Source organism: Mustela nivalis (assembly GCF_964662115.1).
Source record: "Mustela nivalis genome assembly, chromosome: 20".
In the NCBI taxonomy this organism is placed as follows: Eukaryota; Metazoa; Chordata; class Mammalia; order Carnivora; family Mustelidae; genus Mustela; species Mustela nivalis.
In genome coordinates, this window is record NC_139039.1 from 24,107,679 (window position 1) to 24,125,542 (window position 17,864).

At 48.4% G+C, this 17,864-nt stretch overlaps 1 protein-coding gene and 1 long non-coding RNA gene across 4 annotated transcripts in view; both read right to left on the reverse strand.

The window, feature by feature from the left end:
• The window catches only part of MFHAS1 (multifunctional ROCO family signaling regulator 1), a 99,591-nt gene extending 82,677 nt beyond the window's left edge, over positions 1-16,914 (reverse strand). For 2 of the 3 annotated variants that reach the window (XR_014306747.1, XM_082715535.1), the window contains exon 1: positions 13,751-16,894. Coding sequence is in view for 2 of the 3 variants with exons in the window: in XM_082715535.1 (XP_082571661.1) it covers positions 13,751-16,748 (2,998 nt within the window). In the remaining variant the exon portion in view is untranslated. Of the gene's footprint in view, positions 1-13,750 lie in introns of all 3 variants that reach the window. The other variant, XM_082715534.1, reaches the window with a different exon arrangement.
• Positions 1,063-4,566, reverse strand: LOC309855352. The gene is made up of 2 exons (XR_014306748.1): positions 2,552-4,566; positions 1,063-2,332 (listed from the first exon to the last, which is right to left on the reverse strand). It is a non-coding gene; the product is annotated as an uncharacterized lncRNA (long non-coding RNA).
• Positions 16,915-17,864: the final 950 nt, after the last annotated feature.

Genomic DNA, 17,864 nt, shown 5'->3' on the forward strand with positions numbered 1-17,864 from the left:
GTCCCACTAGCACAGACAGATTTTTCTTTAGGTGACAGCTGGGGTAAAAGGAGGAGCAATGTTTGGGATTAATGAGATTATTAATCATGATCAATTCTTTTCTAATTGCACACGGGGCATAGCATTATTCTTGTCACTGTCTTATTCTGACCTGTGGCATATTTATTTGCAGATACGCAAGGTTTGTTGGTATGGCTGTCTAAACATGACATCACGTTAAAATGCATGAATGGGGGGCACCTGGCTGGCCCAGGTGGTAGATCACGTGACTCTAGATCTTGCAGGTGTAAGTTCGAGCAATGTTACGTGGAGAGATGACTTAAAAAAATAAAATCTTAAAAAAATAGTAACAAAATGGGTGTGAAATGCATAATCACCCTGAAAACAATGGTATTCCAATAGGCATCACAAAAGCCAATTTAAAAGACTGCCCTTATTTTAAATCACAAAGTTAAACTTTCAGAACTCCCAGGCCCCTTTTTAAGTCCCTCCATCTTGACTCATATATTTGCCTTTTTCTAATTGTATCTCTACACTGTTCTAAGCATGAAACTGGGTTACCAACCCCAAAGGAAATAAAATTGAGTATTTCTCTAGGCACCCGCGTGGCTCCCTCTGTCACATAATAAATGTGAGTCCAGCATTGGACTCATGGTTTCAGCTCAGGTCATGATCTCAAGGTCCTGGGATAGGGGCCCGCAATGGCCTCTGCGGTATGAGCACAATGGCGCTGAGGGGTGAGTCTGCTTGAGGATTCTCTCTCTCTCCCTCTGCCCCTCCCCCTGCTCTCACTCTTAAATAAGTAAACAAATAAATAAATCTTTTTAAAAAGTTGAGTATTTCTCAAAATTCTGGAAACTGGAGAATTTACTTACTGTAAAGTTTATAAAACAACCTTGAGAGAATCAAAGGTTTTTCGGTATATGACCAACCAAACAGGACTGCCATTGGTAGAATATAGCTGAAATACGAACATAGGTCTGTAACTACTTATGTGAGAGCATCTCCTATATATATATGTGTGTGTATATATATATATATATATTTTTTTTAAAGAATCTATTTATTTATTTGACACAGAGAGAGAGATCACAAGCACCCAGAGAGACAAGCAGAAAGAGGAGGGGAAGTAGACTCCCCACTGAGCAGAGAACCCGATGCAGGGTTCGAGCCCAGGACCCTAAGATCATGACTTGAGCCAAAAGCAGAGGCCCAACCTACTGAGCCACCCAGGCACGTCTCCAAAATATATGTTTAAGTGGCCACATGTAAGGTGCAAAACTGTTAGAGTAGCATTATCTCTTTCAGTTTAAAATATAGGCAAATACATGCTTTCTTGGAAGAAATCAAAAGAAACGTTTTACAGAGGAGAAAGAAAACTCAGGGTGAGGGTTATGAGAGATGGGATTTTTGCTTTTGAATATACCATCCACATACAAATGTTAGTTTTTTTTTATTATAAGTAGAGGTTGTATGGGTAGAGAGATTATGAGTCCTTCTGTTACTTCTCTGAATTTAGAAAAATAACAATGGTATTTTATTTGATCATGAGTAAATGATCAATGTTTTATATTGAATAAAATTCAAGATATCAAAACTTTTTTAACCTTGAAAGGGGAAGCACACTAGAAAATAAACACCTTATATGTAAGACACAAAAGGTTATTATCTTGAATACTGGCAAAGAGTTAATATAAATTGAAGTCTGTGGTTTTAAGAGGTAAGAAATCACTGTGATTAAAAACAGAAAAAAGAAAAGTACCATGAAGATGATGCCAAAAGGTATCAAGCAATTCACAAAAGCAATAAAACCGGGCAACACTCATAGAGGAAAACACTCACATTCATTAATTAAAAGTTTTAATCATCAGTGAAATATTGTTTTCCATCAAATGTTAGTGGATTTTTGAGATGATACCCAATATTGAGGAAGTACAGTGAAACCAATCTAGTGTCCTCAACAGATAAGAATATGAATTGGGATCCATCATGGAGAGCAATGGAGACATGACCCTATTGGACCATAGACATCCTTGCCTTTGACCCAGTGATTCCACTTTGGGGATTAGTGCAAATAATACTTTAGGGATTAATAACAAATAAGAAAGAGCTTTTGTAAAGAAATACAGCCATCAGAGAATTACGCATAACAACGAAAACCTGAAACAACTTAAGAGTCCTATGGTAAAATAAGTAAAGGTAAAAATCCCCTTGATGTGAATATTATGTGAATATTTATAATTATGTGTAGATACCAATAACATGAAACCGTATTCATGATAGCCCACTTAAGTGAAAAAAACTATTTAAATTATTTATACGGTAGGGACGCCTGGGTGGCTCAGTGGGTTAAAGCCTCTGCTTTCGGCTCAGGTCATGATCCCAGGGTCCTGGGATCGAGCCCCGCATCGGGCTCTCTGCTCAGCGGGGAGCCTGCTTCCTCCTCTCTCTCTGCCTGCCTCTCTGCCTCCTTGTGATTTCTGTCTGTGAAATAAATAAATAAATCTTTTAAAAAATAAAATAAAATAAATTATTTATACGGTAAGATCACAGCTACTTATTTTAATAAATTCGAGATTAAAGGGGGAAAAGCTGAAAAAATTTGAGTAATCTGTGTTAATTTATGACATTAGATAACAGTCATGAGTAATTTTTTTCCCTTTACCCTTCAAATTTATGTATGTTTTAATAAAGGGGGAAAAAACCACTTTTAAAAGAGCCTAAGGTGTTAATGACTAGAGATCACACTGTACTTACACTCCTTCCACAAAATAAGAGGAGTTTTACCCATAAGCTTATTAGATTTTCAAGTGTTATGTTTAGACTTGTGCTTTCTGAAATCTTCCTAACATCTACTGAGCTCCTGCAATATGTCAAGCATTGTTCAAAGCATTTCACACATACAAACCCAGGCCTTGGGACCACCCTGTGACACAGAAACGATTATGATGCCCCAAGTCACACCGCTAACAAGCAGGGGGAACAGGGAACCCAGCCCAGCCCTCCACTCCGGAGCCCCTGCAGCTGACCACCATATTGTACTGCGTCCGTTTTAAAATGCCCCACGAAATTCCACGTGTTTCAAGCAACTCAAAATAGAAAGGAAATCTGAACAAAATAGAAAATAAACAGTTAAAACTTCGTGCACTTCCTAGGATTTCAGTGACAATGTAACTTTGATCAACGAAGGGGCGAGGAAAGAGGAAGTAGAACACTGTAACTAACAATGTGCGCAAGCCTGTCAGAGTGTGGGCAGCAGCATCAGAACACATGAGACGCTTGAAATACAGCTTCCCATTACTGCAAAATTAATTTAAAAAAAAAAAAAAAAGCTTTTTCGGTCAGTGCCACCAAAAGCACAAAGATAAGACGCTGAGATTTAGTCCACAATCAAACGCTAATTGTGTTACGTCCAAACTCAGCTCTATTTGCAAGATCTGTTATGGTAAGATTTAGAGGAAGGAAAATCAATGTTCTCGGATACATTCGCAGGGATTACGGAGGCATGCAGCCATCCAGCTGTTAGAATAACCAACTCGCCTTTCTCCCCGCTCTCAGACATGGAGAAAGTGGCCGGTGGCAGGTTTAGACATGGATCTAGGGGGCAGGTGTTCTGTCTGCCCAGCAACAACTTGATTATAAGTCTGAGCAAATCACTGGAAACTGCCCTTCCGTTCTCAGAGCCATAAATCTCTTCTGTGGTCTCAACACAGCACTGCTGGATGGAACAGGAATGGACCAGGATGCTGCTTCCAACTCTAGGGTATGGGCCGGCAGTGATCCCTGGTAAACTTTTACCAGGTCATAAGGGTAACGTAAATGAAGAAGCCTTTTTCTTAATACGATTGCTTAATGCTTTCATGCACACGCCCACCCCCAGGCACGGCCCACTGAACCAGCTGTATCACTCTCCAACCCTAACTTTTTAAATCCCACTTTAATTTGAAATATCCTTTCCACCTCCTTCAGGTGGTTAACTGGAAATCACCCTTTAATGCTCAGCTGCACTGTGGTCCTTCCAGGAACCTCTCTGAGACCCCATTCCCCCCCAGCACCTGACTGGGACCTTGCTGATCTCCAAGTGGGTGGGTCCCCTGCATTAGCAGACCCCCCGCCCCCAGGCCCAGCATTCAGTGCTACAAAATGAACATGGAGGGAGTCGCACACGTAGGAAGCAGGGACAGAGCAGGACAGTGGGTAGGAGCAGAGGGTCAGGGCTGCAATCTCAGGGCGCTGTCACTCAGGGACAGTCCCTTAACTTTCTAAAGCTCAGTTTCTCCACCTGCACAGGAGGACAGTGATAATACCTCCCCAGCATTGCTCGGAGGATTAAACGAGATCATCCCTAAGAAGCACTTAGCACTGTCTCTCCACCACGGTGAGAACTCAACAGTGTTCCTGACTCCCAGAGTCTTCCCAAGCCTACACCCTTAGAAAGCCTGGCGTGATGATTAATACAATCACAGCCTTTATGGCATGAAAAATAAAAATCATACTAAAACTACAAAAAACTTGCTAAGTCCAACAACAGATTGTGGGAAAATACCTTTTTTTCCCTGATTTTATTATTTTCTCTCCCTATTACTTTTTTTTTAAAACTCTCTTTTCAAAAAAAAAAAGGAAGGAAAAAAAAGAAAGAAAGTCAAGAAAGAGGCTTGTTCTGGGACACTCAAATTCACGACTACGGTGACGCCAACGCTGTACTGAGACAAACTCCTCATTTCCAGGGTGGGGAGGATCTAAGAAAATTAACTCTTTCATTCTCTCAACGTTTAACATGCTAAGAACAGAACGCCAACTCCGCAACACTTCCTTCAACAAAGAAACCTATAAGCAGCAGCCATATATTTTTTATTACAACAGCATCCAATTTAATTTGTACTGTCTTTGGACGTGGTGTTCATAAATCTTTGGTGTCAGAAATGACTGATCACTTCAATCCCTCCTGAGAGGGATTGAACCCCATAAAGGGTTCTAAGAAACGTAAAGTCTCCTGAGCAGAAGGCACTTTCCTCCTCAGAAAAACAGATTTGTTTTCAAAGTTTTTAGAAAGCCTCACCTCCAGTGCATTTTCTTCAAGATTTCTCACCAAGATCTGCCTGAGATTTCTTGCAAACAAATGATCCAGACTGAAAATCAATGGAAGAGAATGGCTTGGGCACCACTTTGCACCTACTACTCTACATCAAGCAAATTCGAAGTGGTAGCTGACTTTTCTCAGTACAATCACATTTTTTTTTTCCAGGAAAAATCAAAAGCCACATTTTCTTTTTGAGTAATGATTCAAACCTGCAAATGAATTTCTCCATATGTAGTCAGATTCCCTATATATAAAAATCAAAAATTAAATCAACCCAAATCCCAATTCAGCTCCCTAGAGCATGTATCTTTTTTTATTTTATTCTCTTCCAACTCCTAGTTCAGTACAGACTTCTGCATACAGCAGGCATTCCAGTGATTAATGACAGAATCCAGCTAATAAACTTATGGTACACTTGTCTGTCTAATCTGGTAATAACCTAATTTTGTTTCAATGCAAGTCCATCCCCTTAACTCTCCTGCCTATGGTCTTGTCAATCATTCCAGAGCTCTACTCAACATTTTTGTAGAAAAACAGCACTGCGGGGCACCTGGGTGGCTCAGTTGGTTAAGTGTCTGCCTTTGGCTCAGGTCATGATCCCAGGACCCTGGGATTGATCCCTGCATCAGGCTCCCAGCTCAGCAGGGAGTCTGCTTCCCCCTTTCCCTCTGCCCTTTCCCTCTACCATGTCTCTCTGCTCTTTCAAATAAATTAATTTAATTTAATTTAATTTAAAAAAGAGGGGCGCCTGGGTGGCGCCTCTGCCTTCGGCTCAGATCATGATCCCACGGTCCTGGGATCGAGCCCCATGTCAGGCTCTCTGCTTAGCGGGGAGCCTGCTTCCCTTCCTCTCTCTGCCTGCCTCTCTGCCTACTTGTGATCTCTGTCTGTCAAATAAATAAAAATAAAATCTTAAAAAAAAAAAAAAAAAGAGTAGAAAAACAGCACTGCACAGAAGACAAGTGATTACACAATACTTATACGTGCTTCTCTTCTATGTGTCTTCACAGTCAGCCCTCCCCCCCCATTAAATCACAAATGCCACAGAACAGACCGGAAGGCCCACGAGCTTCTCTCTATCCTCTCATCGACACCAAGTAAGAGGATGGTCACTGCAGCCATATTAAAAGATGTTCAACAACATGGTATCTCAAGGCCCAGCATAAAAAGCCCTACTCTTCTCAAGTCATGCTTCCGAAGGAAAGTTTGCCACAAAGAGCCTGGTGAGAGACTTTTCCAGTCCTTTTGCCCCAGAAAGGAAGCCAGCAGCCTCCCCTGCTCGACTCAAGATGCTCTTGACTTGAGGTGTCGGGGCCCTGACAATGAGTGACAATGACTAAATGCCATGGAATCGTTTACTTAGGGGCGTCTGGGCAGCTCAGTGGGTTACGCATCTGCCTTCGGCTCTGGTCATGATCCCAGAGTCCTGGGATCGAGTCCCACATCACATCATAGGGCTCCCTGCTCAGTGGGGAGCCTGGTTCTCCCTCAGCCTGCCGCTCCCCCTGTTTGTGGGCTCTCTCCCTCTGTTACAAAAAAAATTGATAAAAATCTTGGGAAAAAAAGGAATTGTTTATTTAAAAAGTTAATTTCCTGTTATATGGATATTGATTTAAAAAAGGAGGAGGGCTGGGATGTCTGGGTGGCTCAGGTGGTCGAGCAGCTGCCTTCAGCTCGGGTCGGGATCTTGGGGTCCTGGGATCGAGTCCTACATCGGGCTCCTTGCTCAGCGGGGAATCTACTTCTCCTTCTGTCTGGCTTTTCACTAATTCACTCCTTAAGAAACCAAGCGCCAGCATGGTCAGCTAAGAGATCGTGCTGAGAAAGGAAAAATGAGAAAATGTCTTCAAGCCTCCAGTGCCAAAAATAAAAATAACTAAAAAAATGTTCCTCCTGCCTCTCCTCAAAGAAGTCAGGCTGGCTGGCCGTGGTGTCTGGGGGCTGTTCTCTGTCACCTAGGGCACAGGCAGGACACGCGTCTCCATTCGCGACAGCCTGTAACTCCTCCCGGCTTCCATGAACTCCAACCTGCAACCCCAACTCCGTGCGGAGCTTCTGGAAAGCGACAGCATGGGGGAGCAGGAGAACAGCTGGTACAAACCAGGGAGAGCCTCTCCCCGAGACCACCACCAGCGCCCCGTCACTCTCCTCACCTACACTCGGTCTCTCTGGGGGACAGAGACAAGGAGGGGTGGGGAGAAAGCTGTGGAGCAGTGGGGGGCTGCAGTGGGGGGCTGCAAGGCGATGGCAGAGCTCACTGACTGACTCCTGGAGGAGAGCAAATGTGAGATCAGGGGAAGAGGGCTTTTCAACAGCAGCTCCTGCCCCTTCATTCACCTTGACTTCCCAGCCAGCTGCTCCTTTGCCCACCCCTCTGCCCTGTCTTTCAGAGCTAGGAGACCCATAGAGGAGGCAGGAATGGAGGTACCAGGAAAATCACATGAGCAACTTACATACGTTTACCTTAAAATACACACTTTTAAGGTAAAGAGAACCTTATAAACAACCCAAAAAAGCTCTTTGCCGAGGAACCAATTAAGAAACACTAGAATTTCTTGAGTTCTTTAAAAATAACCAATCTCTACTGAGCCCACCCACTTCCCCCATCCAAGCTTCTGAGCCCTGTGCCACGCACTGTCCAGGAGTACTGGGCCATCACAGGGAACGTCCGGACTCGGAGGAAGGATGTAACCACAGAATCATACCGCCATACCTTACGTGGGACAGTCTTTGTGGAAAATGTCACTACGCGTGCTCTGCGGTGGTCTGAGATGCCTGTGGATGGCTCTGGGTGCTACAGTTGTGCAGACATCAGAAGCCAACCGGGGATCAGAGGGCAGCTTCTTTAATGCTAGAACAGAACTGGGGAATGTGGGTCAGAATGGGGCCCCGTCCTGCTAACCCACTAATGCAAAGGTAGCCAGCCCCCAGAGGACTGTAAATCTAATGGCCCAGCCCCTGGTTTTGTAATCAGAGCTGCTGAACCAGGGAGAGCAGAGAGCTGGTGGGGCCTGCCCCAAGCAGACCCGACCCAGTGCCCTTTCCACGGAGCCCGGAAACACAAAGAACTCTTCTCTCCACCCCAAGGCACAGGAGTGCAGGGCTGCAGGAGAGTGAGCCCAAGAGAGGAGGTCCACACCTGTCCTGGCCTTTTTTTTTTTTTAAAGGACTGTCCATGATGGATGACCATGTCCTTCATCTAAAGAAGCACCCCTCCCCCCCCCCAATAAAACAGGCTCCCATGGAGAGAAGGAAGTTCATGGGTGAATGGAGAAAGCATCCAGAAATGTTCACCCCAATAGCAGCCTTGCACCCCTCTCCTATATTGTAGAGCAGAAGGCCCAGGCCCCGCCCCACTTCTTCCAAGACACAGAAAACCACTTTTCCTCAACACATTTTCTCACCTAATCCCCCAAACAGCATTTTAGGTGGTAAAGTGAAGTATGTGATTAAGAACAAAAACAAGTGAGGTTTACGGGAGGTAAGGTGAGCGCGGATCAGAACAGGACCTGAAACACGGGCTGACGAATAGGAACTACTTTCTTGAAGTTAATTCTAAACTCCTTGTGCAGAGATGGGCTTGGGATTCTATTCGAGAGTTTAAAGAAGAGGCACCTAATACTTAAAATAATTTAAATACTCCAAAGGCTTTTCAAGTCTTTGAATTCTATTTTGCCCCATAGTTCTTTCTCCCAGAGCATGATGAAGGTTTTGATTTTTATATGAAACAAAGCCCACGAGAGTTCAAAGAGCACTGCTCACAAAATAAAAGCCAAGAGGCATCCGTGTTAATAAAGCTAAACCAAAAAAGATACTTAATAACCTTTGTGAAATTAAAAACAATGACTAATTCAAACCAAACAACTAGGTCATGCTCAAATTCCAGGAACTCTAAAACTGAGCTATAATAAGGCAAGAATTCTCCTTTGCTTCAGTGGTCAAAATGAAGGGCCCATTCAAGGGAAAGGCCAGTAATACACACACAATGGGCACACCAGAGGGACATTTGCAGGGTGGAAGAGGGAAGTTGGGACACAGGACAAAGCGAGATGATCATTCCTGGGCCACCTGGGAATTTGACAGAGAATGTGAATAACAAAGGAAAAAAAAAAGGTATTTCTCATAAAAGACCAAACAATCATTCAGCAAACATCTGAGCTCTTACAAAAGCCACAAAGCCTCAGGCAGGCCTCCTGCTCTGAGGAAGCCAGCGAACAACCTAATCAAAGAGATAGTGTGACATCCAGAAACCCCCAACAGAGCAAGGCAAGGATGCTGAATGCCTCAGAGGTATACACAGTGCACAAGAAATGGAACAAGGGCGAAAGGCACTCAGGAGTCACTGAGTGAAGGAAAGAGACCAAATATAACAGCAACCGTATGCTAATTATCTGTCTACTGTTTTGGGCGGCTTTTCCTAATTGTTCCTAAAAATGACCTTTAAAGATTCGGAGAGTAGGATATTTAGTGAAAAATCACATGCAAGCCAAGTTCAACTCACTAAGACCCACTCTTCCAATTGAAAAATACACCTCCTTGGGGCGCCTGGGTGGCTCAGTGGGTTAAAGCCTCTGCCTTCAGCTCAGGTCATGATCCCAGGGTCCTGGGATTGAGCCCCGCATCGGGCTCTCTGCTCAGTGGGAAGCCTGCTTCCTCCTCTCTGTCTGCCTCTCTGACTACTTGTGATCTCTGTCTGTCAAATAAACAAATAAAATCTTAAACACACACACACATACACACACACAACACACACACACACACACACACACACACCCCTCCTCCATTCTACCCCTTGAATGGAATTTTCGAAAGACAGGTGTCTTGCTAGGACCTATATCCTAGCTTCCGCATCGGACTCAGTATGCCACACATCATGCAACCTCAGGGGTATTCAGCTCTCCTGCTCTAGATGCCCTATTGGCAGAAAAGAACAAAAGCATAAATAAATACACCACCGAAAGAAATGTACCCTACCAAGTACGGAGGAGGACACCTGGCTGGCAGAAGCTAACAGGAGGTCCGTACCTGAAGAAAGCAGGCAAACACACACCGACACTCTAACCTCTTCCGAGTTTCCAAAAGCATCTCTGTTGCACAACCCTTCCGGCTTAAACCAGATTAAGGAGGTCATCTCTCTAACAACATGAGGAGATCTTTTTTTCACTAGAACTTTTTTTTTTTAAGATTATTTATTTACTTACTTACTTACCTATTTATTTGAGAGACAAGAGAGAGCAAGAGCGGGGCGGGAGGGGCAGAGGGAGAGAGAGAAGCAGACTCCTCGCTGAGCAGGGAGCCTGACTCAGGGGCTCCATCCCAGGACCCTGGGATCGTGATCTGAGCCGAAAGCGCCTCTCACTAGAACTTTTAAAACCAAGTGGTCGTTGGCTGAGGAGTTTTTAAAACATCACATTGTAAACTGAAATCAGGAAAAAGAAATCCAGCATTATGTCTCTCTAGGCCAAATGCATGAGCGCAGCTCAGGCCAGAAAGGATAGTGTCAACTATCCTTCTGTTTCCTTTTAGTTTCAATACTGAACAGGACCAATCAGGCCCTTCACCCTCCCACCCCCTAAAACACCTTTAAAAGATAGTAATGCAATTTTCCATTTCTTCTGTATAAAATCAAGGGAGACAGTAATTTGCTATTGATTCTTATTTTAATGTCTTAAAGGTGAAAAAATTAAAAATCCACTTTTTCACCACTGGGAAAAAATAAATGAATTTTTCCGCCAGTAAACTTTATTTTAATGGATCTCAAATTTCTCTGACAGTTGTCTGCTCAAGTCATTTCTATGAAAAAGCACCTATTTTAAAAACTAATAACTTAAAATTGCCACACATACACAAAATAAATGGTCCACAAAACATTCTCCTTCGATTTTATGTCATCATATCTAAAATTATTGAGTCTACAGGGGTGGCTCAGTCAGTTCAGCACTGGACTTCAGCTCAGGTCATGACCTCCGGGTCCTGGGATTGAGTCCCACATTGGGAACTCTGCTCAGCAGGGAGCCTGCTTGTCCCTTTCCCTCTGCCCCTCCCCCTGTGGCCATGTGCTCTCTCTCTTTCAAACAAATAAATAAAATCCTTAAAAAAATAGTTTACAAAGGATCTTGATACTTTAATTGAATGTAAGACTAAGTAACAAATTGTTTCAATGTCTCTAAAATACAAAATGACCTCTTAAGAAGACAAAAAGTCTACCAATAGATTCAAAGGTTTCTGCTGACTGAAAATCTATTTTAGTGACCCTGGGACTCAAATGTATTTTTACATGGATGCCCTAACGGAACACTCAACATTATAATTCTGTTTGTACATTGCCTTCTAGTTTATTATTTTAGCTCTTCCCAAGTTTTTCAGAATTGTGATAAATACTATCAAATGATGGCTGCTACAGAACAATCTGAAAGAGGAAAATGTGTTTTTTTCCCATCTTCTGTTACTCATTTTTTTAAATTGAAGTGTTTTTAACATATAATATTAGTTTCAGATAAATAACATAAGGATCTGTGTCTATCGCAAAATGATTGCGATGCTAAGTCTAGTTAACATCTGTCACCATACAGCTACCTCCCTGTCTTCTTAATGTCATGAATGTACCATAATGTACCATATCATCTTTTTCCCACTACTCTGTGCCCTTTGCTACTTTTCAAAGAAATATAATCCTAAACAAAGCAAAAAAAAAAAAAAAGATAACTTGGTTCTCCGACCACAAATAAGACAGAAATGCACAATCTTTGTTACCAAAACACCTAATAACTTATTCTTACTCAATAGACAAGATAATTCAATAATTTTCAACCATTTATGGTTTGTTTGTTTTTTTTTTACATTGAGAAAAATCATCCTTTCCTTATAGCCTAGATTGCAAACCAGGTGTGCCTCCTTTGAAAGGCAAACAGGCAAAACAATAGCAAGATAATGGACTCTCAGGGTCCATAGCATGGCACATGCTTGTTGGTGGAACTCATGACTGTTAAAAATAAAAAATAAAGAGATGAGTTTAGAGGGGAAAAAAAATTCGGCCCCATGATTAACTCCTCAAAGTTCCTGGAATTCCCCTACACAGATCTTCACTTGTCCAATAATCTGGGTCTTTCCCTTTGTTGATAATAGCAGATTTATTAATGCTCCATCTTTAGATTAGGAATCAGCTTTAGGTAGCTCCTTCACTAAGCAACTCTGTGACTATGTAACTCTTCACCACTTTATTCAATCTAGTAACACAATAAAGAAGTATTTGCTTCTGTGAGAAAGATACAAAGGCAAATATAAGACAGACTAAAGAGTCTACCCTGTCAGGGACAATGACAAGACACCAGATAATCACTCACAAAGGACAGCTCAATGGACTGGTAACTGAATAAGGTGGCTTTTTTCAAGCTGGAGAATTAAACCCCGTCTAGATCTAGGGCAACAGGAAGATGTTACCCTTGGAAATACAGGTGTCCAGTTGCTTCCTGATACTATTACGAGTTGCATTCAGACTAGGACAAAGATCTGAATGGCCTGCAGTCTTGCATTTCAGCACGGCTCTGCTCCTTGAGGGTGGGAACCGAGGGGAGAAACTGGCTATGATGCTATCATGCGGGTTTGTCCTCAGGTCACTTGGAATGTTGTTAACGATGCCTACACCCACAAAATCAGAGTTGTTTAAAGAATGCTCCAGTGTGAAAAATGGACACATTCCCAACTAAAGACTCAGGATATCAATTAACCAAGCTCCGAAAATCCCAGACCACAAGTCCTGGAGTTCTTCCACTCACCTATAATGGTTTAAGAAAGTAAAACAGAAAAAAAGTCTGTGGCAAAACATTCCCCAAAAGAGAAAAAGGAAAACACACACACACACACACACACACACACCTCTCTTGTCAGCTTTTTGTCCCTTCCATCTCCAACCAAATATTACCAAAGAGCTCCACTCTCTACGACTCAGCAAAAAAGCAAACCTTTAGACCTCTATAAAGCACGAAATTGGCAGGAAATACCCAGAAAACTCCCCTCAGAGATTTCAGTAATCCGTCCTCCCTGCCTGCCAGTGTGCTGGGTAACAGTGATTTTAGCACTTAGTCACGCATTTCAGACTGAAATTCTGGTCCTTCCTAATCCATCATTCACCCTGATTACAAAACATTCTTCTCTAGAATTTCCTAAGAAAAATGAGCAATAATCTTTACGTTACGATTACACTGAATCCAAACAAAAGATGGTGAAAATGACATCTCCAGCCGAAAGCCCCCCTTGGAGACGTGTCTAAGAGGCACAGTACCTCAGGGCTTGGCATGAGGCTCATGTCAGACACGACCCATCTTCTGTTCAACCAGCTGAAATTCCTTCCATGAAAGGTTGGCTCACTGGGGAAAAAGAGATCCAAAATCCAAAAGTGGGACCGGAAACCACTTTTGGAGTCTGGGTTTTTATTAGGAGAGTGTGATCCTGGGGACAATTTAATCTCGCTCATGTATGTACTGTCTTTTTGCTTATCCCCTCAGCCACCTTGAATTTACCCTTAAGAACTTTCCCAGGGAACCTGTGAGGTTAAACAAATAATCAATTAAATGAACCACAAGAACCTTAAAAAAAAAAAAAAAAAAAAAAAAAAACAGAACACACCTTAAACCACTGCCACAGAAGAGCCACGTCCCTCCCTCCACTTACCTGGGAAAGCGTGTGGATTGGGCGACCCTCTCTTAAGGCACTTAGAACAGAGAATGTGCACGGTATAGTGCAGTCCAGGCCATTCCTGAAGCAGGACATTCAGTTCCTCTACCAAGGGGGTTATGGCTTGCCATGCCGTCCATATGTTTGGTAACGACGCGTGGCTGGCAATGGACAGAGTGTCTGGCTGCAGGAGCCCCTTGGCCGGTCTGTAACTGACCACCACCGGAACCTTCCCCCGATACGCAAAGATCTGAAGTTTCCCGTCGGATCTGTGCACCACGTGGCTGTTGATCTGGACGCTGTAGCGCGCGAACAGGCCGGGTGGAAAGGTGAAGGGGAAACTGTATTCAATCTGCAACTGCTCGGCCACGAAAGACTGCCCGGCCAGGTTGGTCCCGTTAATCCAGGCCTCTGCATGGGGTACCTCGTTCTGCACATAGCACGGGAACTTGTACCAAGCCGTGGACCCATTCAGAGGCTTGCCTTTGGGCTTATTGAGGCAGTAACAGAGTCCCATCTTCTCCAGCAGCTCCAACAGCAGCTGCAAGTCCTGCTGGGCCTGGACGTGAGGCTTCAGCAGCAACCGGATGACATGGGCTGGCAAGAGCCCGTGAAGCAGAAAGCCCTCCACGTAATGATGGAGCTGGGTGGCCCGCAAAAGTTCCTGGCCTGGGGTGGGCGTCGCCATCAGCGGGGAGCTGTCGCCCTCACCCTCGCCCTCGCCGCTGGTGCCCAGGAGCAGCTTGTGCAGCAGCAGGGAAGGATCCCTCTGGAAAAAGACATTGAGGATGTCGATGAGGCGGGTGAGGTTGTGGAAGATGTGCTCCTTGAGGGCTGGGCTGTCCTCGAAGTAGAGCAGCTTGCCGCTCTCGTGCAGGTACGAAAGAGCACTCTGTAGCCGGTCCTCGGTCAGACCGGCCTGCAGGCCCAGGCGGGCCGAGTCCCACCAGCTGAGCCACAGCCGCTGTGCCTGGGGCGGCTGGAAATGCAGCTCCTCCAGCACCTGCCAGGATCGAGGCAGTACTCTATGTAAATTGGGGAAGATCTCCCGGTGCTCAGCTACGGAGAGCAGCTTGTCCCGAAGGCGCTGTAACTGGCGAGGGTCTCTGCAGCTGACGGGCAACACCGGAGACAGGATCTGCAGCCGGTGGTTGAGCAGGTACTGAAAATGGGCCTTGCGCCGCCGGAGGTTCTTGTCTGAAACCCCGTAGTAGGCAGCGTGGGGGCTGGCGGAGCGCAGCTCAAAGTCCCGGGTCAGGGCCTCGTCCACCACCTGGGCCAACCGGCTCAGTCCCTCCGCGTCGTGCTTCTCCTGCAGGGCGATCTGGCGGTGAATGTCCAGGCACTTCTCCTCCAGCTCCCGCTCCCCACACAAGTCTGCATGCGTGCCCACAATGCACACCACGGCATGGGGAACCCGGGCCCCGACCCGATGCAAGAAGGAACCCACGGTGGCGGGAAAGCGGCGGGGCTCATAGGTGGCCAGGTTCACCACCAGCACGTAGAGGGCTCCCGGGGAGAGGAAGAAAGGCTGGATCACCTCATAGCTTTCATCGCCCGCTAAGTCATACACAATGAACCGCAGCCCCCGGGAAGCGTCCGCCGTCCAGCTGGTCACCTCGATGCCTTTGCTCACAGAAGGAGCTGCAGCGGGGCAGCTCTTTTCCTTGTCCCCTCCTCCCTGGTTTCCCTCCACTCTGTCCTCAGTGAGACAGTGACGGAGCAAGGTCTTCCCCGCGGCCTTGTGGCCCATCAGGAGCAGCTTGAGGCGGGGCTGCACAGCGGGCTGGGAGTGCGCTAGCTCCTTCTGGTAGGCTGCGATGTAGGGGATCCCCTTCATGCAGACCTCGTAGGGGGGCTGGATCAGCGGGTTGTCCTTGATCTTCCACAGGCCCACCCTGGAGAGCTGGCCGAAGTTGTCGGGCAGCACGGCGATCTGGTTCCCTTGCAGCACGAGCTCCTCCAGACCCGTCAGTTCCACAATGGAGTCAGGCAGGTAGCGGATCCGGTTATGATCCAGCCAGAGGGTGAGAAGCCGGCCCAGGCCCGAGATGAGCGACGGCACGCAGGTGAGCTGGTTGCGGCTCAGGTAGAGCTCCTCCAGCCCAGCCAGGGGCAGCAGCGCGGCAGGGAACTCCTCGAAGAGGTTGGAGGAGAGGTTGAGCATTTTGAGCCGCTGCAGGCGGCTGAACTGGGCGGGCAGAGCGTGCAGCCCGTTGTTGTCGAGCATGAGGCTCTCGAGGCCGGCCAGCTCGCAGAAGCCGCTGGGCAGGGTGCCAAGCTCGGCCCCACTCAGCCAGAGGATCTTGAGGGCGCGCAGGGCACTGATATCCTCAGGTAGGCCCCGCAGCCGGTTGCTGGACACGTCCAGCTCCTCCAGGGCCGCCAGCTGCAGCAGCTGTCGGGGGAAAGCTGTGAGCTGGTTGTGGTCCACGTCGAGGGTGCGCAGGCGCAAGAGGCAGGAGAGGGAGTCGGGCAGGTGTGCCAGCCGGTTGAAGCTGACATCCAGCTCCTCCAGGTGGGCCAGGGTCCCCAGCTGGGCGGGCAGGGCGGGCAGCTGGTTGTGGCTGAGGTTGAGCTTGCGCAGCTCCCGCAGGGCGCTCAGCACCTCCGCGCCCAGGGTGGTCAGCCGGTTGTGGCTCACGTCCAGCTCGGTGAGGTGGTGGCCCAGCTCGGCCACGGCCGGGGGCAGCCGGGCGAAGCGGTTTCTGCGCAGCACCAGGACGCGCAGGCTGCCCAGCGCCGAGCCCAGCCCGTCGGGCACCTCCTCCAGGCCGTTGTTGCCCAGGTTCAGCACCTCAATGTCCCCGATGTTGGCCGGCAGCACGAGCTGGGGGACGTCGGGGGAGTCGAGCTGCTCGGCGCCCGCCCCCGGGCAGCCCCCGGCCGCGCTGAGGGTGAGCTGGCGTAGGTTGCTCCGCAGCTTCCTGGCGCGCAGGGCGGCGTCCCGCCACAGCCTCACCGTCTTCAGGTTCCCGCTGTCCTTCGCAGCCATGGCAGGGGCCCCGGGCCGGCAGCCTCACGCGGACGCCCGCAGCTACATGCCGCGCTGCGCCCGGCCGGGCGCCAGGCTCCCGGGCCCTCTCGCTCCTCTCTCCGCACCGGCCCTCGGCGAACGGCGGCCGGGGGTCCTAGCGCAGCCAGCGGCCGGGCGCCCGCAGCTGGGGGGCGGCGGCGGCGGCGACGCGAGCAGCTCCGGGGGGCGCCGGGCGCGCGGCGCGGGGGGAGGCGGCGGCGGCGGCCGGCGGGCAGTGCAGCTCGCATTCTCCTTGCTCCCGGGCCATGGGCGCGCCGGGGCAGCAGCAGGGCCGCCGCCCGCCGCGCCGCGGAGGATGCCTGCGGCTCCTCCTCTCGCTCTCCCCGCCTCGCGGCGGCGCCTCGGTGCCCACTCCGGCCCCGCTACCCTCGCCGCCGCGGCCCCGCGGCCGGCAGCCTCGTCGCCTCCGTGAGCCCCGGGAGGAGGGCGGCGCTCGGCTCGGCGGCCGGCATGTTGCGGGCGCAGGGCCGGGGCGCAGCCGGGGAGGAGGGGGCGGCGGCGCCTCCTTGTCTCCGCTTCCCCGGGCTCGGGCGGGAGCGCGGGCGCCGCGTCCCCGGCGCTGGGAGGGCGCGATCGGGAAGCGGCAGCGCCGCCCGGCGGAGCGGCCCCCACGTGACCGGCGGAGGCGCCGCGTGTTCCCGGCACCGCCCCGGGGGCGGGAGCGGCGGGCGAGCGCCGGCTGCGGGGCAGAGTGCGCCCGGGGCGGGGGCGGGCGCGGGACCTTGGACCGCGGCGGGCTGGACGCGCGCGGGGAGCGGGGGCGGGCTGCTGCGCGAAGCTTCGGCGTGGTCCCGGTGGAGCTCGCCTGCATCGGGCTCTTTGTCGGCCCCCTGCCTCTGAGCATTTCTTTCTCTTCCCTCCCGTGTCGGATCCGGGGGCTTCCCTTCCTCATCCTCACAGTCCTTCTCCTCGTTCCACTTTCCCTGCGTCCACACCGAAATGGAAAGGGCAGAACTGAGGGGCCTGGGTTCCACTGGAGGAGCTTAGATCCAGAGTGTGACCAAACAAAAGGACTAAAGCAGGCAACCATTCATTCATCTGGTAAATATTTATTGAGGCCCTATTTTGTGCCAG